Genomic DNA, 23,719 nt, shown 5'->3' on the forward strand with positions numbered 1-23,719 from the left:
CTCTGATTTATGTCCTTGGTGCCACGGGGACCATTAACTTCTCTGTCGCACTTATCAATTATGAAAGCTTTGCCACTGTTGGATGCACCTCAGTCCCCTGGGGGAGGAGGCTGGAGGGGATGTCTGTGACAGAGCTACATGCCCTTCCCTCCCGGGGCCCCGCCCTCTGCCCTGAATCAGGCTTTGGGAAGTTAATCCCTCTGTCTGGCAGCTGTGTCGCCTCTTGGTAAGTGTTCTCTGTCCTGCTTCCCCAGGGGAAGCCAGAGGAGAAGACCTACCTTGCCATGGACTCTGGGGTCAGCAACTGTGGGCACGATGGCAGCTTGGTGAGTGCTGGTGGAGATGGGGTGGAGAGGTAAAGGGGAGCAGGAAGGAGGCTGGGGAGTCCCAGGGGGGTCCTGCTGCTCAGGTTCAGATTATCAGTCGGGATGGTAGCTCCCTCCCTGCTTCCAAGCTCAGCTCCCTCAGGGCCTGTCACCTCAGGTGACCATCACAGCAGACAGACTTTCCTGAGCACTCCTCTGTGTGTGGCAGGAAGCAGTGGGAAGAGGAGGAAGGCTGGATTTCCCAACCGTGCTGGGTCCATGCTGATGGCTTTCCGTTTGCCTCCAGGAGGCCTCTGTTGAAACTGAGTGTTTGTTTTTCTGGGTGCTCAGCCTTGGACTTTCTCTTTTGAGAAGGTTTTTCAGATTCCAAGGCTTGGGAAGGAGTGAGGACAAAGAGTCAGGGGGAAGAACTTCCACTAGAGGGCGATGTTTCTGGAGGCACTGTCTGATGAGCTTCCTCCTTGCAGGCACTCTGGTCCTGTTGGAAGGGTGAGGGACTGCAGCTCTTCACTGTCCAGCATCCTCAGGCTTCTCCAGCCAGTCCTTGAGCCCCAGCCCCAGCACCCTTTCCAACCTGTGGTGGCCACGTAAAATAACAGGGCGGCCTGAGAGGAAACTCTGTGTTCTTGTTACCACCCACTGCAGGGCCTTAAGAGCCTCTTCCTGGAGGCCAGGGCTGTGGCCCCAACCAGGAACAGCCAAGGGATCTGGGGACACTGGCCATGGGGAACCTGGGGAACCTGGGCTATGCTCACAAAGTGTTCCCTGGAGCCCAGTTGCCAGGCCCTGCCCATGGCTGGTCAGCGTTCTGTAAATGGTGCTCAGTACTCGCTTCTGAGAAAGCTGAGGGGTACTGAGAGAAAAGCTCCTCAGCTGGCCTTACCACAGGATTCCTTCTGCCAAATTTCTCAGAAAAAAAAATTCAGGGGGCTAAGTTGATGACTCCATTCCTCCATTTCCTGAAGGCTGTTGTGTTTCCTAGAGTTTGGGCTTCCATGAGGAACCTGGAGAGCAGTGGTTCTGGGCAACTGTGCATCTCCTTTTCAGTGGGTTTGGAGCAGGGCACCAGGTAAGGAAGGACCCTGAGGCGGGATGCTGAGGCCACAGTGGGAGAAACCTGGACAATTCATCTGAGCGTAGGTGAACGGCGGTGTTAGGTGGGGTCTGGACCCTGGGAGGAATGGATGGCTGTGTCAGGTACACATGGTGTCAGAGAGGCAAGGGGCCCACCTCACCTGGGGGATTGTTGCTGCTCCCACTGCAGCAGGGCCTCCTCTTGCTTGTTCTTCTACTCCTGGGAGGCTAAGGACCACCCAGTACCCCGAGGGCCACAGCCTTGGGCAACTGCCCTCCATACCTGCAGATGTGGTGGATTACTATGCAGACACCTTGTGACTTCATTGATCCTGTCTCCTCTTCTGTCAATGGAGACAATGAGATGGTTGTGAGATTCAGAGGAGAGGATGCACTGGAAGATCTTTGTAACTTGTAACATGCTGTAAAATGCCAAGGCTCAGTAGATGTGTCTTTGTGTCAAATCCTCCAGTGAAATTACAGTTCACATATTGGATAGAGAGATGTACTGTCAACGTGAAGAGGTTGTTGGTGCCCATCCTTTTGTACCGGTGCTCGTTGTTGGAGTGTGCTTCATGAAGAATCCATTCTTCCTCCAGGAAGGGGCTCATTGGCTTTCTTCTGCTGCTGTGTGGGTCACATGCACAAATGCCCTCAGAAGAGGCCTCCCCCTCCCCCACTGGATAATTCCTGCTCTGCAATACAGGTGTCCCCTGTTTCTGTGGATGTCTAAGATGCTCAGGGTTCATTCCTGACACTCAGACTCCAAGTCTACTGTGTCCCACGTGTCCCTGCTGGTTTTGTTTCTATGGCAGACCTCTTTCTATGGGTGACTTAAGGACGTTTACAACAAAAGATGTATTTATAAACAGGCGAGGAAAACAGACACCAAGTGCCACAAAAGGAGAGGGAGACCATTGTGTTTGGGGACAGGCGCACATCATCGAGGTCAAAGTGTCATTCTGGGGCTCCCTGCTTTCCCCTAACACCAGCTGATGGCTTCATGGAAGGGACATATGTTTTTCCCAAGGGAGAACCAGGTGTCCTCAGGGAATACAAGATTTTCCCAGCTGTAAGTTTTAAACTTTTTCAAGTAGGATTTCATGGAGAATCAATTTCCCAAACAGTTGTTTTAAAGCCAGTGCAGATGTGATTTCCATAAGTGTCAGATGGCCTGTATTGACATAAAGACAGAACTTGGGAATTCAGACTGGCGACAGTCTTTCATGTTGGTCTCCACTCTTCCTTTTCTGGAAAAAAAGGACAGGTTACAACCAGTTTTCCCAGTCAAGGTTCTTTCTTCCTTTTGCCCTTCCCCTTCCTGGGAATTTTGTGAGGTCATGGGAGAAGATGAAGTGAACTCGCTGGGAGGACAGACAGCTGTAGGGGCCACAGCTCATGCCTTCGTGGGCAACACGCAGCACAGAGCTCACACTCTGATACCATTATGACTATCCCAGATTCTAGGTGGGGGGACTGAGGCTGGGAGAGGTGAAGTCATGTGCCGAGGGTCATTGAGCCGGGAAGTGACAGAATCACATCTGTCCAAGTTCTTTTGTATTCTGCCTGCACCTCTCTGAGTCACCTTTCTAGAATCAATTAATCAATCAATCAATTATCAATCAATCAGCCTGTGTCACACATCTTTTCTCTCCTTCTCCTCCTTCTCTCTCCTGTATGTTTTTGTCTGATGCCCCTTACAGATTCCTGCATACCCCTTATGAGAAGTTCCCAGAAGTTCACCACTTCCTGCAGTCCATTCCTCTGTATTTAGCCCAATGCTGATTCAATTGGAAAAACAGATTTTTTTCATGTGCAATCAGGTACCAAGCATCATCCATATAGCCTTCCAAGACAATTACTAAATACTTAAGTAGAGGGTAGCATATAATGCGTGGATATGCTGGACAAAGGGATGATTCACTTCCCAGTAGGATGGAGCTGGAGAGTGTAAGATTTCATCACACTATTTGGAACAGCATGCAATTTAAAACTTACAAACATTTTGTTTATTTCTTGAATTTTTCATTTAATATTTTTGCTCTATAGTTTTACCTTGAGTAACTGAAGTTTTGGAGATGGAGTCCCTGGGTAAGGAAGGGGGCTCTGTAAAATGTTCCCTAGGGACAGTTCTGACCTTAAGAATGTGGGACAAACACCCTGCTTTTGATCTGGCAGTTTTCTGGACATCTACCTCATCTGAACAAGTGGTGAACTCACTGTATCTACTGCCACTTCTGCAGAGCAGAATCAGAGATCCACTGGGTTGGGTAGGCACTGTTCCCAAGGTCTTAGGACTTTTGAAGGCCCGTGACAAAATTTTCATTTCTTTTAAAATTAGTTGAAGGAAATACACTTAAGATCAAAGAAAATATTTTATTTTATTAATATATTCCTCTTTATACCTATGTAGTCCCCAAATATAATTTTAATATTTTTTTAAGTAGAAAGGAGCCCATAGAATCAAGGTGCCCAGCACCTGCCTATCAGTGTCACAATATGGCCCTACTCCAGAAATGTTCTTGGAGGCTGGACTGAAGTACAGGGTACTTAGACATGGAGGTGGGCATTGGAGTGGATGACTTCAATATTATTTCCAGAAATGTCTCCATGAGATACCTGTAAGAGTGCAGACCCTGACCCCATGGTCTGGCCAGGGACCAGGGTGCCCCTGTGAACACTTCACATAGAGTGGCTGATCTTCATGCTAGTGGCCTTGACACTTCTGGCCACACCAGAGGCAATGCTTTCATATTCCTACAACCCATGGTCAGATGCTCAGCTGTGGGCCTCAGCCCATATTCAAAGCGCTTCCATTTAAAGAGGTTAATAAATACCATAGCTAATATTATTGGGTAGTTACACTGCTCCTGGCGTGGATTATGTGGTTCTTCCTGCAATATGATTTTCTAGCCAGGTGACATGGCACATGCCTATAATCCCAGCCACTGGGGATTTTGGGGCAAAAGGATGGCAAGTTCAAAGTCTTGTTTCAAAATAAAAATTAAAAATGTCTGGGGATGGAGTTCAGTGGTAGAGCTCCCTTGGATTCAATCCCCAGCACTGGAAAATTAAATTAACTTTCTCAACCATCTGTGAGGGAGGAGTTAATTATTTTATATAGATAAAATAACTGAGACTTGAAAATCTTACTAGTTTGGCCAAGGCTAGTAAGGTCTACAGTCAAGGAGTTGGAGAGAGGGTCTACAGTTCAGAGTTAATGTTGGTTAAAACGGGGGGGGAGTCCAAGTTGGCTGTTGACACTAGATCCTTCTGTGTGAACTGCACTACTTTAACTTGGCATGTTACATTCAGTGACCCTGTCTACACTGAGCACAGGAACTGCACTAGAGACTGGGGTTGCAAAGGCGAGGAAGGCAATTTCAGTAAGTTCTTCCTGATATTCACAACCAGGAAAGAACAAGGATGGAAACCGTCCATTATGATAAACACACTCGGAACAGGGCTTTGGCAATGGAAGCACATGCAAAGTACCATGAGGGAACCTACCATCTTCTAACCTGGAGGTTACCACCTTCTCCCCCACAGAGCTGCCTCCTGTCTGCCAAGGCTTTGGGTAAGGCCTGCTCTCCCCTTGCATGGCTCCAGACTTGACAGAGAAGCTGGGATGCAGATGCACAATTTAGGAAATCTCAGGGTGTGGAGTCTGATCTTATATCACCTGCTGACTAACATTATCCCTGCCCCACTGCCTCTGGCCCTGGGAAGGCTGTCCTTCCATCCAATGGGAGTCAGGAAATGTTCTCGTTTCTTCTTGAAATGCTCACATGTGTCCTTCTCTTGTTCCTAACAGACAGATGATGCAGTGCTCAGTTTCCACACTGACGGCCAGGACACAAGAAAGGATGGACAGTCTAAGAGTCCCAGTAGCCACCTGGCCTATGGCGTTTTGGACATCCCACCATGGTATCTCTGCATCTTCTTGGGGATCCAGGTAATGCCACTCTGCAAGCACTGGGTCCCAAGAGGCTCTGCCTCCCATGTTACCAGGTCACACAACCAGGACAAATCGGTTAACACCGCCGACTTCAGCTAGCATCTTATCTTCCATATGGTTGACCTTCAGGGGAAGTCAATACCCTTTAGTCTCCCTCTCTCTGGGCATTTGGGGATGGAAATGTGTAATTACAAAAGGATTCTTCCTCATGCTGAGCTGACTGGTCACATCAATGACTCTGACTGTTCCATTGTTCTCTGGAGTGGGGTCAATGGCTTGGTTAAGTCTACATCATGTAGATGAAGTCAGAGAAGGGCTAGGCTCAACAGCTTCCTGGTGCCACCCTGCCTAGTGGCACAGCACCTGCCTAGTATATGGGTAAGTGATGAGTTCAGTTATCAGCCCTGAAAAGGGAGAAAAAGAGATTTGTTTGCTAACCAGAGGGAGTTGACCCTGATAATTTTGGTCATCCCTTGTTGTTGGGCATGATATGAGGTAGGAAATGAAACACTGGTCGATGTTTGGACAATCTTGTGTCTTGTATTGAACTGAATGGTGGAAGGTCAAGAACATTGATAAGAAGCCATGAAGGATGAGACGTCTTATGTCATGTATCTCAAAGGGACATGGGAGTGATGGCAAGGATTGTCGAAGGGCACCTACATACATATGGACATTTCTTCTCTGGAGCCCCCACTCCTCTTCCTTAAGGGGCAGTTCACCCCTCACTGATTATGGTTTGTTGAAGTTGTCAGGTTAATCAAGGAAAGAAGAGTGGGCGACTTTTCTTTTAGTGGGAGTTCAAAGTCTGCTCTGCTTCCAACACATATCTCATCCCACCTTCTTCTGCTGAAGACCAGTGCTCTTCATACTGGTTGGATTATTCCAGAACATTCAACCAGGGGATTAACCTCAATACATAATCCTCTGGTCCTTTTGAGACATTGCTTGGCATGGTGACAGGAGCTGGAACTGTCCCCTTAAAGAAAACCTGGCCTTGGATTTCACTTCCATTTTCCTTCCATTGCTATTTCCACTCATGGCTGGAGAGATGTGGGGGTCCCTGTCCCTAGGTGCTGTGGCCCAAGGTTCTTCCTGGCACCCAGGCCTGTCCCATCTTAGGCAGGGGACACCTACCTCCTGTCCTTCTCAGAGGGCCAATCCCGTGTCCTGCTGGAGTAGTACACATTCTGAGACTCCTTTTTCCCTGAGGGCATATGGGGTATGGAAATACAGGCGCATGCAGTGTATAGAGGATTTTAGTTTTTTCTTAATATTCTTAAAAAAACCCTAATTTTTATCTGGTCTAATTTAGCTCACATTGAGATTTCGGATCAAACCCCAACAAAATAAGAGCAGAAGAATGTGCCTTATTTTGCCTCCTTTTTGTGTAGGTCTGGCTGTTTTGTGGACAGGAGGAGTGCTAGGGACAGGCAGGGTCAGGTGTTCTGGGCCTTGTGTCTTCATTCCACCTAAGGACACCTTGAGGGAACTCTTCAAGGCACTGCCCCTCACAGTGAGCTTTTAATTTCCCTCCTTTCTTCCTCCCCTCATTCCTTGTTTATTCTTTGGCCCAGCAGCTAACTTTTGTAACCCAAGCAAACCAAGCCTGCCTACCCTTCCTTCACCTAGGCCCTATTCTTATAGGATGAGGTAGACCCCCACTCTACTGGGTGAACCTGCAATGGTACATTTGCTGCAAATCAGGGGGATCCTATCAGCACCCACAACATGCTGAGGTTCTGGTCAGTTAGTTGCTCGGCTACCTTGTCATGGGGCATAGGGATGCGGAATCAACACACAGACTCCGGGAGCTGGTGAGAGAACTGGCTGGAGACCCACCTCAGGTCGTCATCCAGTAGCTCAGTTTATTTTTGGAATACATACAATTGTTATAGGGTTTGAGTGCGGCATGCCCATCAATCATACATGAGCAAGATAGTATCCATAAGTCAATCATCTGATGCCTAATGTAACCACACTATGAAGATGCTCTAAACATTGCTATCATCAGGAAGGGTCTTTGTCCCTAGGGAGGGGGTTTCTAAGTTAGAAGTTCCATGTGGAAGCTCCTGGCTATCAGTCTCCTGGCTTGGCAGCTTGGCAATGCTAACACAAGTGCTAAGGATGCGGTTTCACTAACGACTCCCTAGAGCAGAGCATCCCATCCTGCAGGCCTTCCTATCAGACCTGAACGAGTGCAGATCCTTCAAGCACTCCGAGCTGCTCATAGCTGCTAGCTGCTAGCTGGAAACTGAAAGTTATTCCAACAACAACAGGAGGCCCTGTGACTGTGCCAGCAGAGGCATGGCCTAGCTCAGCAGAGCATGGGGAGGATCGGAGCAAAGGAAAGGAGCAGGTGGCTTCACGAGTCTTTGTTCTCAGAACATTTGGCTCAGTGGTCAGATTTTTGGTGGACACTGGGGATTGAACCAGAACTCACTCTCCCACTGAGGTACATCCCCATTCCATTTTTACATTTTATTTTTATTTTGAGACAGGGTCTCTCTAAGTTTCTGAGTCTGGCCTTGAACTTGTGATCCTCCTACCTCAGCCTCTCTAGTAGCTGGGATTAAAGGCATGTGCCAGAACACTTGGCTCCATGGTCAGCTTTGTGTGGGGATTGAAGCCACACACTGGACACTTGGTGTGGCTCAGAACAGAAATGGCCACAGCCCATGAAAACCCCTTAAGACCTGCTCAATTTTTCTGCTCTGGGGTTAGAGTGTGTGAGACAGTGGCCCATTCATACACTGTATTGATTGCTTGGCCCCCTATCAACCTACCTCCTCTCCTTCTAGCTATGTGTTTATGTATATACTCTATCTCTAATTGTCTTCTATTTATCTCCTGGCTATTACTCATCTACATCTAATTCACCCTCTGCATAACTGAGGCCGTCAGCTATGAGCTCTGTCCTGTCCTGAACTCTGGGTCTAACTCTGTCCTTTCAGGAGACCTCAAACAGCCGTGGGCCAGTGGCTCCAAGTGAATGCTCAGGCTTTCCTTGTCAATGGCTCTCACTGTTCCGTCATGGAGTGAGGAGCCCCTTGCTATGTTCTTATTCTTAGGCCCTCATTTGGTTCCTGTTGTGTCCTCCTGTGCTTGTGTTTCTGCCTCAGTTTCTTTCCTAGGATACCACTTCCTGGATCCTGAGCCCTGCTCTCACAGCCCAGTTCCTCTGGTGGGGTCACTGTTTCCCATGCCTAGTTCGGATGTTTGCCCCTCACTCATGGCTGGATTCCTGCAAAGCTCTTGAGACTGGACCTGGGAAGGGCATTCTTGTTAAGGGTAGGGTTTTACCCTTACTGGGTATAGTCACAGAATTCACACACTCATGTCCTGTCTGTGTCCACAGCACTTCCTCACAGCCCTGGGAGCACTAGTAGCAGTGCCACTCATCCTGGCCAAGGATCTGTGCTTGCAGCATGACCCCCTGACTCAGAGCTACCTGATCAGCACCATCTTCTTTGTCTCTGGCATCTGCACTCTCCTGCAAGTGCTTTTTGGGGTCAGGTAAGTAAAACTACTCCCCCTGGATTTGGACTTACCAGCCAACTATCAGTAAGGTCTGCATGGCCTGCAGCTTGGGAGATGGGTAGGAAGCTGGAGTGGTGTAACAGAGGGGTGTTCCATCCATTTACCTCTTTCCCTCTCTCTATTTATCTCCAACTCAAGACTGATGATCTGTATTAGCCAGGATCTTGATGGACAGTAACACAAATCCAGATTGGCTTAGGGGAAAATGTGTTTTTTTTTAGATGTTGATGGATCTTTATTTTATTCATTTATTTATATGTGGTGCTGAGAATTGAATCTAGCGCCTCACACATGCTAAGCAAGCCCTCTACTACTGAGCCACAGCCACAGCCACAGTCCCGAAAATGTGTTCTTTATGAACTTAAAAGAACAAACTGAGAAAAAGGCAGGGTTACGTCCATGTCTCCAGAACATGAAGAACCCAGGACTCAAATGCCATTGAGCTCTCTGCTATCTCCCTCTGTCTCTGTTTCTCCCTGTCTCTGCTCAGGCCTTGTTTGTATCAATGGAGATTCAAAGATTCCATGTGTGAAGGTTAGAAAGTCAAAACCCAAGCTGACAAGCTCTGAAATACAGCATGTCCCTGTCTTCCCAGCTGGAAGGCCAGGTTTGGATTTTTATTTCTCTGGCTCCTTAGAGTTCTCCTTTGGTGCCTGTTCCCCACCCACCCCACTTCATGTTTTGCTCCAGATCACAAATGGTCTCACAGGCATGCGCGAGGACACCCCAACCTGCTCATCCAAGCTTCCCACAACAGACTCCCCAAACACCTTGTCTTTTGCCAACCTTCAGGCCCGGGGGTGCACAGTTCCTTCATTGTCTGCTCTAGCACATCAGGACTGGAAAGGGCCCAATTGGGCACAGGGCCACTCAAGCAGAGAAGCTGAGAGACTCATGGGGAGGGGGCCTCTCCCCTTGATCCTTTCTCCCTGAAGGAGCCATGCTCCATACTCCAGAGCTTAGAGCTAAGTGTAGGCTGCATACCTGTCCTGGTGGGGAGGGCAGGACTCTGACAGCATCTGAGATTTTTCTCTCAGGTTCTTTCTTTTTCTTATGGTACATTATAGTTGTACATATTGATGGGATTTTTAAATCACATATTCCTATGTGCTCATAATAAAGCAATTTAATTTGGTCAGTGTCACCCCCAGCACTTCCACCCTCCTTCTTTCTTAGTCCTTTTCCTCTACTGGTCTCCCTTTGACTTTCACGAGATCCCCACCACCACCACCTTTCTTTTCGTTTTTCCTCTCTATCTTCTGCATATGAGTGAAAACATATAACCCTTGACCTTTTGAGTTTGACTTATGTCACTTAACATAATGTCTCTAGTTCCATCCATTTTCCTGCAAATGACATAATTTCATATCTTTCTTTAGGTCTGAATATATATATATATATATATCACTTTCTTTATCCATTCACCTATAGGTGGACACCTAGGTTGTTTCATAGTTTGGCTGTTGTGAATTTGTATCCCTGTAGTAAGTTGACTTTAATTCTTGAGAGTAAATACTGAGAAGTGGTATAGCTGTGTCATATGCTGGTTCCATGCCTAGTCTTTTGAGGAAACTTCATACTGATTTGCATAATGGATGTACTCATTTACAACCTCATCAATAGTGTAAAGTGTTCCTTTTTCTCCACATCCTCTTTAGCATTTATTATTATTTGCATTCTTGATGATTGCCATTCTAACTGAAGTGAGATGTAATCTCAGTGTAGCCTTGATTTGCATTTCCCTACTTGATAATACATTTTTTCATGCATTTGTTGGCCATTTGTATTTTTTCTTTTGAGAAGTGTCTAATTCATTTCCCCATTTATTAACTGGATTATTTGATTTTTGGTGTAAATTTTCTTGAGTTCTTTATATATCTGTATATTAATTCTGTTAGATGAGTAACCAACAAAGATTTTCTCCCATTCTGTAGATTTTCTCTTCACATTCCTAATTGTTTCCTTTGCTGTGCAGAAATTAATTTGAAATCATCCCATTTATTAATATTTGGCAGTATTACTGAACTTTAGTGGTCCTACTGAGAAAGTCATTGCCTGTGCCTTATGCTGGAGTATTGTCTCTGTGTTTTCTTTTAGGATTTGTATAGTTTTTGATTCCTAGGTCTTTGATCCATTTTGAGTTGATTTTTGTGCAGCATGAGAAATAAGGGTTTAGTTTCATTATTCTACATATCTAGTTGCATTATTCTACACACAGCATTATTTGTTAAAATGGCTGTCCTTTCTCCAATGTATGGTTTTTGCACCCTTGTCAAGGATCAGATGACTAGAGATGTGAGGATTTGTCTCTGTCTTGTATTCTGTACCATTAGTCTATGTGTTTGTTTGTATGCCAGTACCATGCAGTTTTTGTTACTATAGCTCTGTAGTGTAATTTGAAGTCAGGTATTGTATTGCCTGTAGCATTGCTTTTTTGGTTTAAAATTGCTTTGGTATTCTGGGTTTTCTATTCTTCCAAATGAATTTAGGACTGTTTCTTCTAGTTGTGTGAAGACTGTAATTGGTATTTTGGTGGCAATTTTATGGACTCTGTATATTACTTTTGGTAGTTTGGCCATTTCCACAAAATTAATACTGCTTATTCATGAATATGGAAGGTCTTTCCATATTCTGATGTCTTCTTCAATTTCTTTCTTCAATGATTTATAGGTTTCATTTTGAAGTCTTTTACCCCCTTACTTAGATTTATTTCTAGGCATTTATTTTATTTTTTTGAAGCTATTGTGAATGTAACTGTTTACCTGATTTCTTTCTCAGCTGATTCATTGTATATAGAAAAGTTATTGATTTTTGAATGCTGACTTTGTGTCATGCTACTTTGCCAAATTTGCATATTGGCTCTAGCAGTCTTTAGGTGGATTTTTTTTGATCTTCTAGGTAAAGGATCATATCTTCTGTAAACAGTGATAATTTGACTTCTTTTTTTCCCTATTTTACCCCTTTTATTTCCTTCTCTTCCTTAACTGCTCTAGCTAGAATTTCCAGCACTATATTAAATAGGAGTGGTGGGAGTGGATGTCCTTATCTTGTCCCAGCTTTTGAAGGAAATACTTTCAGTTTTTTTCCCATTTACTCTGAGGTTGGCTTTGGGATTTTTACATATAGCTTTTATGGTGTTGAGGTAGGTTGTTTCTATGCCTAGTTTCTTCTGTGTTTTTAATCATGAATGGGTGCTGAATTTTGTTGAAGACCTATTGAGATGATTAAGTGATTTTTTTCTTAATTCTATTTATATGAGGAATTACATTTACTGATTTGCTTATATGAAACCATCCTATTGCTGGAATGAAACCAACTTGGTTGTGGCGTACAATCTTCTTAATATGTTCTTGAACAAGATTTGTTAATATTTTATTAAGTATTTTTGCATCTAAGTTTATCAGGGGTATTGTTCTGTAGTTTTCTAATGTAGTTTCCTACATTAGATGTGTCCTTATCTGGTTTTGTTATGTGTGTAATCCTGGCTTAATAGAATGAATTTGGAAGTTTCATCCCTTTCTTTTTTTTTAGGTGTCAACAAATGTGCTTTAAAACACACACACACATACACACATACACACACACACAAACACAAACACATACACACAGTCACATACCAGTGTGACAAATATCCCTTCTATAAGATAGCTGTACCACAGTCAGGCCTCCTGGAGATGCTCCAGAGAGAGCCTAGGCCTGGCAGTCTTCACATGACACCCAATAGGGGGCATTTTATTAAATAAGTGGGGAGAAGCAAGGTGCACCCCAGGTATACGCTGTCTGAGGGCCTCTTGCAGGACCAGAGCTCTGCTGCACACTCTTCATCACCTCTTCATTCTGCATAGACAACTCTGTAGACTTTTTGCCCATCTATTCATGAATGTCCAAATCATGCCCTTGGACAGTTCTGCTTCCTTACAGTGGAGAGACACACACTTCTGGTGGCAGGCACTGGTCATTCTGTTGTGCATGTCCACCATCATCTCCACTTCTAGCTCTGTTGCCAGCTGTTGGGCCCTGAGCAGATCCATCTCAGCCTAGCACTGTGCAAAGAACTTCCTCCTGGTGTGCACAGCCCAGTGCAAGACACAGTTCCTACCATGTCCCTAATTTTAACAAATATTAGAACCTTCCCTGGTGCCCAAGTAGATCATGGTGTAAGCATGTGGACCACTTCCAGGAGAGCCCATCTCTTTCTATTTCATGGGATAATTTGAGGAGTTTGGGCATTAGTTGTTTTTTAAAGAGTTCATAGAAACCCGCTGAGATTCCATCTGGTCTTGGGCTTTTCTTCATTGAAAGGCTTTTTATTACTGATTCTATCTCATTACAAGTTATTAGTATGTTTACGTTTTTTATGTTCTTTTGATTCAATTTTGCCAAATATATTTGTCTAGAAATATATCCATTTCTTCTAGGTTTTCCAATTTATTGGAATCTAAGTTGTCACAATAGTCCCTAATGATATGCTGGATTTCTGTGATGTCTCTGGTGAATTTTCCTTTTTCATCTCCAAATTTATTAATTTCTGTTTTCTCTCTTTTTCTTTTGGTCAGTTTGGCTAAGGACTTTTCAATCTTATTTATCTTTTCAAAGGATCCAGGCTCCATCCTCCAAAGCTCAGGTCTAAGTTAAGGCTGCTCTCCTCCTGGTTTGAGGACAGGACTCTGACAGTGTCTGAGCTTCATTTTCTCAGAGAGGTTCTTGCTGTGTTTATTAGGCATGGTTCTCCAGAGAAGCAGAAAGAATCGGATGTGTATGGCCATATGGAAGATGAGATTTGTTACAGAAATTGGCTCCTGTAGAATTGGAGTCCAAGAAGTCCCATGATCTGCCATCTGCATGCCGGAGAGTCGGGAACTATGGTGGTGTGACTTGGACTGAGTGCAAAGGCCATCCATGGGGTGTGGGGTGGAGGGTGGGAAGCCAATGCTGTAAGTCCTCGATGAGTCTGAAATCTGGGGAACTAGGAGCAGCAAGGTCTGAGGGAATAAGAAGGGGGATGACCCACCCAAGAAGAGAGAGATTTCATGTTTCCTTTATCCTTTTTGTTCTATTTGAATCCTCAACAGATAGGCTGATGGCTGCCCACAATGGGGAGGGAGATCTTTACTTACTACTGATTGAAATGCCAGTCTTGTCTGGAAACACTCCAGACACACCTGTAATGTCTTACCAGCTATCTGGGCATCCCTTAATCCAGGCAAGTTGACACATAAAGTTAACACAGTCTTTGACAGGGCTGTTGGACATCCAAACACTTACTACGCAAGAGTGAGTAAGCACTACTCTGACTAGTGGCTCATGCTAAAATTCCAGGGAAGAGTTCTGATTGGCCTAGTTGAGGCCCAGTTCTGGACCTTCAAGGGCAATTAATATGGCAACTGGTACTGAGGAAGGGCTATCAATGTATAGGGAAGCGGAATTCTGTTCTCAGCTCCCAAGACAGCAAACATTCACTGATCCAAACACATGACTTGGAACTGTTCACTAAAGTCGTGAAGGTACCTGCCCTGCTCCTTTGTAGCATCACTGAAGTGAATAGTTGCTAAACCCAGTAGAATCACTTTTTTCCAACCATCAAGTCCTTTTTGTGCTTATGTGGACTGTTGAAATCTGCCTGGGTAAAATGGAGTCCTTAGACCATGGAGATGACCTGGGAAAAATTGGGAAGCCTGGAAAATGTGTCCTTTTCTCCAAGGACATGCCTCCCCTAATTTCTCACATCTCATCTTCCACACTCTCTACCACCACTCCCTGCCCTGCTCGGATTCTCCAGAAGCTTAGAAACGGTTTCTTTGGGTTACCACCTTCTCAGGAAATTTCTCTGGGTGGGTCCTATGGACCGTTCCTGGTCAGCTGCCTCACCCAGGCTAGTCCAGGGCCTCCTTCCTTTACATTAATTTAGCATGTAATTCAAGGATGGATCCAGGTTTGCTTAGCCTGAAGCTGATACAGTTTTTGTTGTCTTCTATGACTAAGAGCAGAACATTATGAATAAAAAAAACCACAACAAAGAAGAGTATTTAGGTAGGAAAAAGAACTCACAAGAAATTACAAAATTTTAAAAGGAGGTAAAAATCACAAGTGCTACAGATATAGTAGCAGGACATTTTTATTTTCTCTTTTATCATGACCTATAATACTGTACTCCTTTATATTTTATGATTTCATATTTATGTCTCAAGTGACATAGATATGTCGTAGACATTCTGATAAAATGCATTGTGACTCAACTTCCCTTTAGCCAAATCCTAGAAATGCTCTTGGCCTTTTAAATGCCACCTGGGGCAATGTGTAGGGAAAGAGAAGTGGTAATGAAGAGACATAGCTCATCCAGTTGTGGTTGAAATGTTTTGCTTACAGATTTTCCAAAGGAAGATCAGTAGAAAACACACCCCCAGGCCCTTCTGCACCCTTTAGAAGGAGTCGTGCAAGCGGGAGCTGTTCATTATAAATTCCTTTCTGACCTAATCTGCACCAGTCTGCAAAGGAGAATGGAAAACATCCCCTCCAAAGTGCTTCTGCCTGAGCTGTCTTAGGAGAACATGGCTTGGCAGGAAGTTCATGTCTCATTCCTCTTCATCATAGGACCAAGGCTCAGCAGGTGTAGGTGGAGGAGGCTGGGTGATGGTTTCCAGGGTAGATGGAAAAGAGAATCCAGAGGAGAGTACTCACTCTTATTATGGTCTTTATGGTCTCTAATCCAAAGCACTTCTCATAGCACTTCCTTTTGGGTCATTTCCAAGAGACAGAACAATCCTGGAGTTCTGCCAGGTCCCTGGACAGGAGGGGCTACTCTTGCTAACATTTTTGGCAGGCATTTCTCTTCTCTTTCTTTTTCATTGTACTTCTCTAAGAAGTACAATGTTTACTCTGTCTCTCAGGCTCCCATAATTTCCTGGGATGGCCCTGGATGTGAAGCCCTGGAGCAGCCTCTGGGCCTGAAATGTCCCTGCTTGGATATTCAAGAGCCCCTCCCTGCCCTCGCCCCATGCAGGGTCACAAACACAGAGCACTGTGAATGGGGGTGCCCACTCCCCCAGATCCCAGACGGTGCTAGTTTCAATTATCGAAATGCTTTCAGCTTGAAAGCCAGGGGGCTGAATTCTAGCCCTGGCTCTGTGCCAAGGGACGTGGACCAGTCCTTTACCTTCTCTAGGCTCAATTTTCTCACCTGAAAAACAAACAGGTGGAAAAGCCCCAAATTAGGATATTGATAGAGAAATGAGGAAGTGTCTTTGCAGCAGGGCAATGGGGACAGAAAGGGCCTGTGGAAAGTTCTTTGAGAAGCCCAAATAAGGAGTTAGGTTCAAGGCATTTTCACCGAAGGGAAACAGGTAAAGCAAGAGGGAAATAAAATTAGGGAATAAAATCATGCCAGTATCATTAGACTAAAGTGGGGGTAAAATTATCTTGGGTTTGTCCCTCCCAGGGAAGTGGGCTTACCTGAGTTCCTAATGAATAATTTCCTGAGAAGCTGTAGGTTGTAAAGTCTAGCTCAGGAATCAAAGACCATGTCCATCTGGGCACAGTGGTGCATACCTGTAATCCCAGCAACTTGGGAGACTGAGGCTGGTGAATCACAAGTTTGAGGTCAGCTTCAACAACTTAGCAAGACCCTGTCTCAAAATAAAAAAATTGGAGATGGAACTTAGTGGTAAAGCGCTTCTAGGTTAATTCTGCAATATCCAAAATATAAAAGAGTAAATTTAAAAATGCCATGTACACTTGCTTAATGGCTAGCCAGTATTCAATGATGCGCTTTTTAAAATGAGAAGTAAATATGCTAATTTTGTAATAAGACTTCAGAAAACCTTATCAATTACAACCATGCTAAAAATTACAAAGTCAAAAACTGATGCTTTTTGTGGAAGAGTTGATGAGTGCCTAGCTCAGGGCAGGGCTGGTAGCTTTAGCCCTGGCAGCATAGGGGGCTTCCTGCCTTAAATGAGGTTGGGTTCTCTACGCATCCACTAATGGTCTCCCGCACTTGGTGCTTACTTCAAGTTCATGTAGGGAGATATATCACCATTTACTTCAAAATAAGACACTAAGTTTAGAAGGTAATCACGAGAGGAAGTAAAATATTGACCAAATGCATTTCCAAGTTTTCACTCCTCTGAGATTGCTCATGGTTTCTGCCTGGTCCTTCCTTCTTCTGGAGTGATCAAGGTACTATGTCTCCCTTCCATTATTTCTGGACTCTCTACAGAGTAGAGCAAATACTTCTGCCCTGCTTTAGTCTGACCTGCCCTGGTTCTGCACAACATGCCTGTTACCACGGGTCCGAAGTCACTTTGCCCTGGCTCTGATAACTGCCAGGTCACCAGATGCACTGGAGGGCCAGGCCTGTGTGGGGAGATCTCAGGAAGTGACTGCATCCTCCCGCTCCTCCAGGTTGCCGATTCTCCAGGGAGCATCCTTTGCTTTATTGGCGCCTTCTCTAGCCATGCTCTCTCTTCCATCCTGGAAGTGCCCAGAGTGGACACTCAATGCCAGCCAGGTGAATGTCAGCTCACCTGAGTTCACAGAGGAATGGCAGAAGAGGATCCGAGAGGTAAGAGGTTCAGGGGGTGGGGGGACAGGTGGGGTCAATTCATTGGCTGAAGCTTTATTATCCAGCTCCCTGCCAGGAAAGATCTGGGCTTTAGGATAGTGATGGGCAAGTGGACAGATAAGGATCCTGTCCTCAGGAAGCCAGCATTCTAGTGGGTGTGCTCCAATAAGAAGATGCAAGAGGGAAACGTCAGGGAGTCACAGTGCCATGAAGAAAATAAAAGAGGGTGATGAGCAGGAGAGGTGATGGGGGCTGCCGGCGAGGAGAGTGTAGAGTGTGGGGAGGGGCATCCTTGGGAACACTTTTAATCTTTCAAGGAGGAAGAGTTCAAGTGACAGAGATAAGCTCCAATTTCTTTAATACATTTTCTTTTCCTCTGTCTCCTCTCTCCTCCCCCTCCCCTCCCCCTCCCCTCCCCCTCCCCTCCCCTCCCCTCCCACTCCCTCTCCCTTTCTCTCTTGCTTTTTTCTTTCTTTTTCTTTTTTCTTCTCTCTCTCTTTTTTTTTTTTGTGTGTGTGCTTGTAGAGTTTCATAAAGCAGGAATCAGCAAACTATGGTTCTTGCACCAAATTCCACCTGTGGCTATGTTTCTTTAACTGCCCATGAACTAAGAATAAACTCTATATTTCAAAGTTTGCTTAAGAAAAGGTGTATGTGGCAGAAACCACACATGGCCCAAAATTTAAAAAAGCATTTCAAAGAGTAGCTTTTAACAGAAGAAGTTGGCCAACTCCTGCTCTAAAACACAGCCCAGCGCAGGAGCCCCTTTTGCCTGGGCTAAGGCAGTCTCTCATCTGCACCATCCTTTCCCACCTCCAGGAGTTCAATGCAATGGGCCACAAGCCCAGTATTCGTTCATAGTTTTTGCTCCCTCTTCTGGTCATCAGTGCTGTTAATGAGTGAAAGTTCCATCAAGTATCAACCTGATTTTCTTAATTGATTAATTGGTTGGTTTTGTTGACCAGGTCACCCTATTGGGCTGGAGGGTGGATTCTCCATGTCTCACTAAATTACATTGACCTGTGCACATGTCAAGGCTGGAACCCACCCATGGTCAGCACACCAACTATAAATCACTGTCTATTCACAGATGAAAGCCACATGAATATGACTTGCTGAGGTTCAGGAAGCAATGGAGAGGGAAAAATGAACAGTGATTCTGTTCTGAAGAGACAGTGCTTGCAGGAAAAGTAGTAAATTGTGTGTATGGGGGGTAGGGAAATGGCAAGTTCAATTTTCCATACATGAGACCACTTTAAACTTCACCTCCCAGTGTTATGGTACTTCAGGCCTCACAGAACCACTCACAGTACCAACATATAAAAATGATTTATGAACTGTATTTTCAAATGCATACGGGAGCAGAGAGCCAAGGGGCAATGCCTCTTTCTAGAAACAAGGATGGAAAGCATAGTCAGAAGCATGGGGCTTACGATGGTGGTATGAGCAATCAAGCCAGACACAGGACAAAGGCTCAACGTTTGGGTTGTAATGATCAGCTGGGGTCCTGATGGGCATTCCTCCAGCGAGCAGAGGTCTGTGATAGGGAGAGAGAAAGGAAGCCTCTCTCTCACTCTGCCCAGGAGTCTGTGGGAAGTGTTGGGACACAGAGTTGCCTGAGGATTTAAAACTACAGCTCTCAACACGTGAGGGTGGTGGCAAGTTTCCCAAACTCAGGAGTGGAGACAGGTCCTGTCAACAAAATACCTGTGGCTCTCAGCAGAAGAAAATGTGAAGTCACTCTATGGAATCATCCACATTCCCAGCTCTACAAGACTCCCACAGGAAAAAACAATCCCCTGAAGATGAGCTCAGAGATGAAAATGTCGGCATTTCACAAAAGAAAATAATGTATTGTTAGAGAGACTCAGCAGAAACAAGAGGTAATTGAACAAACTGAAAGGCTATTAAGTCAACATGTTTAAATTAACTTAAGAGGATTGAGACTCATTAGAAACCATACTACACACAATAATAAAGTGGAATAAGAACAGGGAAATTTGAAAATAAAATCAATAGAATGTTAGTAATAAAAAGATGTAGTCATTGCAATTTAAAAATGCATTTAATGATCAAACAGCATTTATACACAGGGAGATTAGTGAACTGAAAGATCATATAAGGAAATAATCCAGAATTCAGCACAGAAAGAGAGAAAAAAATAGGAATATTAAATAAAGAATAAGAAATGTAGAATAGAACAAGATGTCCACTTGCATCTAATTGGCATTCTAAAAGGCCATAATAGAGTAAATAGTATTAAAAGATAGAACATCTGATAGTGTAGAACAGATGAAAGATGGGAATACTCTGGAAGAAAGCACATTAAGTCCCAAGTGGAATAAATAAAAGCAAATCCACAGTGAACACATCATAATGAAGCAGCTACATCAAATACACAGAGAAAATCTTAAAAGTAACAAGATAAGAAAAACAACCTACAAAAGCATAGAAATTGGACATTCTGCAGCCTTCTCAGTAAGCAGCCTCAGAGGTTGGAAGGCAATGGAATATTTCCAAATGGCTGAGAGAAAACAGTCATCCTAGAATTCGGTCCCCAACTATAGAATTCTATATCATACAAGGATGGTGACAAAGTCAAACATTTTCAGTGAAACAAAGATGGACAGAGTTTATTCACTACTGACCTTCCATGAAATAACTACTAAAAGAAATTCTTCAGGTAAAATAAATTAAATCTTGAATTAAAGAGTGGTGGGAAAGAAGCGATAGTGAAGAAAAAAACATGTGGTTAAAGCGTAGGTATATTTGTCAGCTTGGGTTGCTATAACAAAAACACCATAGACTGCATGGCTTAAACAACAGGAATGTATTTTCTCACAGTGATGGAGACTGGAAGCCTCAGATCAGGTTGCCAGCATGGTTGGATTCTGGTGAGGGCTCTCTCATTCGCTTGCAGATGGCTGCCTTCTAACTACGTCCTCTCATAGCTTTCTTTGATGCATGGGAAAGACAATCTTCCTTTTCATATAATGGTACTAAGGCTGTCATGGGGGGCCTCACTCCCCTGACCTCACCTAAACCTTGTTACCTCCCAAGCCTCTATTTCCAAATACCACAATATTGGGGGCTAGAACTTTGATATCGTAATTTGGAATGTGACACGGTTCAGTGTAGGGCAGTAGGTAAATGTAAGTAAGGAGCAACTGCACAAAATAAAGAAAGTTCGTAATAATAATCAATGACAGTGGAAAAATGTACACTTGGCAATAATAGCATAGAAAACAGAACATGGTAATAGGTGAAAGAATGAACAAGACTTGTCATCAGAGCAAATGCCCGTTTATTGAGGAACAGCTCTGCATATTTATAGAGCCCAGGGTGGTTTGACAGTTGGCATGGGGTGCTTTTTGATTGGAGGGTAAGAATCAGGTGAGCCAGCAGGGCTAGTGTGATTGGTGGGTAGGATCAGGTGAGCCAGCAGGGCTCTGATTTGTGAGTAAGGATCATGTGAGCCAGCAGGGCTCTGATTGGTGGGTAAGGATCATGTGAGCCAGCAGGGCTCTGATTGGTGGGTAAGGATTATGTGAGCCAGCAGGGCTCACCATTGGATGGTTCTTCTTGGGGGATGAGGAAGTTAGTCTTTGGAGCCGGGGTGACTCCCAACATTTCCCCCTCTTTGTTATTAAATGAGAATGGGCATTGACTCATTCTGTCTGCTTCCTGCTGAAATGGGGCAGTGTGGGAGAAAGAGGAGGGAAATAAGGAGCCCCCACAGGAGGGCAGAGAAGACCGGTATCAACGAAGGTTCCTTGCCACCACAGATCCATGATGACATCAGTCCATTTGGCATAGGTCTCAATTGGAGGTATCATCAGTAGCCAGGAGTAGGTAATTCCTGAGGAGAAGCTGGTTAAAAGCTTGACTAGAAATTTTACCCACCTGAGTCTGAATGAACTTTATGATAGGGGGAAGGAACAGGCACAGGGAGTTTTTATAGCCCAAATCTAATGGGGTCTCTGGGTCTGCAAGCTGCCTTGTTGGCCCAAGGTGGGTTAAGTGTTCAACCCTGAGCAGGGGGTTGAGTGTTCAGCCTTGAGCAGGGGCTTGGGCTTTTGGGCTTGAAGCAAACAGGTGATATAGAACCAGACAGAGGGTTTGAGTGGTCAGGTCATCCTGCAGCTAACTTGGTTTGGCATGCCCTGTAGGCCCTGCAGACCAGCCTTCCTGCACCTAACACCCTCAATTTCACTCTTCATTCCTAGTTAAGTCTAGCTCCCTCCCCTCTCTATTAAGTCTGCTCTTCAAACTTTCTCCTACCTGGGTGTACCAGCTACCTATTTCCCTTTGAGAGCAGTCAGATCTCTCTAGGTTTTATGTAAACACCTCAACTTTAAATACTTATACTTGGAATTCTTAGGAAACTGGGAGGCCCTCTGGAGCCCTGTGTAAACTTGAAGGTGGACACACTAAGTGCATGCTATCACACTTGGCATAGATGCTCCAGCTAACCACTGGTCTGAGCAGCGAGTCTCAGTGGTACTTAAGTACACTCCAGCTGCCATCAGAAGATGGTGACTTCTTCCCCTGGGAACTTAAAACTGAACTCAGACATGCACACACATACACATAGGAAAAGCAGAAACTCTATCAAAGCCTGTAACTAGCTCATGACACCAAATCTTCTCACTCTTCTATTGGCAATGGGCAGGACCCAAAGAAGCACCTTGTTTTTTCAGAAGCAGGGCATGTGGATCCCCATAACAGGGCAACCTCCACACAGGATGGAGAAGTTGAGGAAAGGAAGGATTTAGAGAGCACTTCAGACAGGGGAAGACAGAGTGACGATAGAGCAGGTGGGCTGGACCAGAGAACACCCAATGCCTCACCCAAGGAGAGCTCGGGTTGCCTCTCAGGACAGTCATGGACTCACTGAAGATAACTGGGTAGGGGTAGATGTAAGCAACAGGAAGAAACAACTTCACCAGGAACCCAGGCATGGGAACGCTGTTGGAGGGTGGTGATGGGAACACCAGAGTGTGCACATGCCCAAACTGTACGCGCCAACTATGTGAAGGGTCCTGCACACCAGTTACACCTCAATGAAACTGGGAGGGTAAACAGAACACACACGTTTCTCCTTAGGCCCAGAAGGCAACTGGTAAAGTGCTCTCTTATGATCACACTTATTCAGGGGTAACCATGCTCTGGACACCTAAGTGGTTTGTCAGAAGGACAACACACAACGGTCCCACTACCGGCCAGATCCAAGCAAGTAGGGGGTCTGTAAGGAAGAGAAGGGGGTCTGGCTGAAGGGGGTCCTTAGGGTCAATTGCCTTGAATAAAGGGCAAAGAGACGACCCAGGAGGGGTCAGAAATGAGGGGGGGAGCATTGACAAGAGTACTTAATGACAGGTGACGATCGTTGGCTCTTCTGATGAAGGTATAGGAGTGCCGTGCTTAAGCCTGGAAATATGAATCCATGGGGTAAGTTGGTTATTACATAGTTTGAGTTTGGCTACCAAGGGAATGCACAAAATCACCTGAGCAGGACCCTCCCAGTTTGGTTTTGAGGGAGCTCTTCCCCCGGTGGGCAATAGTAAACAAGTTGACCAGGTGTTAAGGAGGTAGGGTTTTGAGAGAGACTGGGGTCAGGAAGGAGCCAGACTTGATAGCACCAGAGTTCAGAGCATAAATGGAAGAGGAGGGGCAGGGCATAGGTTTTGGAGATGGGTAGGGGTTCTGTAGGCAGTCCGGGAGGAACGAGGGGATGTCCATACATGACTTTGAAAGGTGAGAGATTAGAAGGCTTTTTTGGCAGGACCCTAATGTGCAATAAAGCCAAGGGGAGCACCTTTACCCAGAGGGAAAGGGTGAAAAAGGAGTGAAGGAAAATAGTGAGACTCTGTGGACTAGAATGCAATAGAGTGGAGAAACTGGATGAGTTTTGGGGGATCTTTGGGCTGATCCCCGGTGGTTACAAGAGTAGCAGAGAGGAGGGTAAAGCTCTGTAGGGTGGCTGATAGAGCCACTTGACTGGCCTTGGAATTCCCCATAGTAGTAAGGGAGGAGTCAGTTTGGTGGGCCTTGCAATGGATTATTCCCAGTTAGGAAGGCAGCCTGGAGGCTTGTAGTAGGCCAGAAATAAGTGTGGAATTAATGACTGCCGTCCCTCTGGTGGTCAATACCCACTTTCTTTCCAAATGGCTGCATGGGAGATCAGGATATGGAAGACGTATTATATAGGGAGAGGGTTTTTCCTTCCGCTAGCTCACATGCCCTGTGGCAGCTATGAGTTCA

The 23,719-nt window shown here is 45.1% G+C and overlaps 1 protein-coding gene and 1 pseudogene across 2 annotated transcripts in view; one reads left to right on the forward strand and one right to left on the reverse strand.

The window, feature by feature from the left end:
- Window positions 1-214: 214 nt before the first annotated feature.
- LOC144253961 (solute carrier family 23 member 1-like) overlaps window positions 215-23,719 on the forward strand; it is a 40,587-nt gene continuing 17,082 nt past the window's right edge. For both annotated transcript variants that reach the window (XM_077796686.1, XM_077796685.1), the window contains exons 1-4: window positions 215-326; window positions 5,215-5,355; window positions 8,717-8,874; window positions 17,299-17,458. In XM_077796686.1, the coding sequence (XP_077652812.1) occupies window positions 285-326; window positions 5,215-5,355; window positions 8,717-8,874; window positions 17,299-17,458 (501 nt within the window). In that variant the 5' untranslated portion in view covers window positions 215-284. The remainder of the gene's footprint in view (window positions 327-5,214; window positions 5,356-8,716; window positions 8,875-17,298; window positions 17,459-23,719) is intronic.
- On the reverse strand, window positions 8,906-12,929 carry LOC144253587 (mitochondrial import inner membrane translocase subunit Tim10 pseudogene; annotated as a pseudogene).

Source organism: Urocitellus parryii, chromosome 3 (assembly GCF_045843805.1).
Source record: "Urocitellus parryii isolate mUroPar1 chromosome 3, mUroPar1.hap1, whole genome shotgun sequence".
NCBI classification, from domain to species: Eukaryota; Metazoa; Chordata; class Mammalia; order Rodentia; family Sciuridae; genus Urocitellus; species Urocitellus parryii.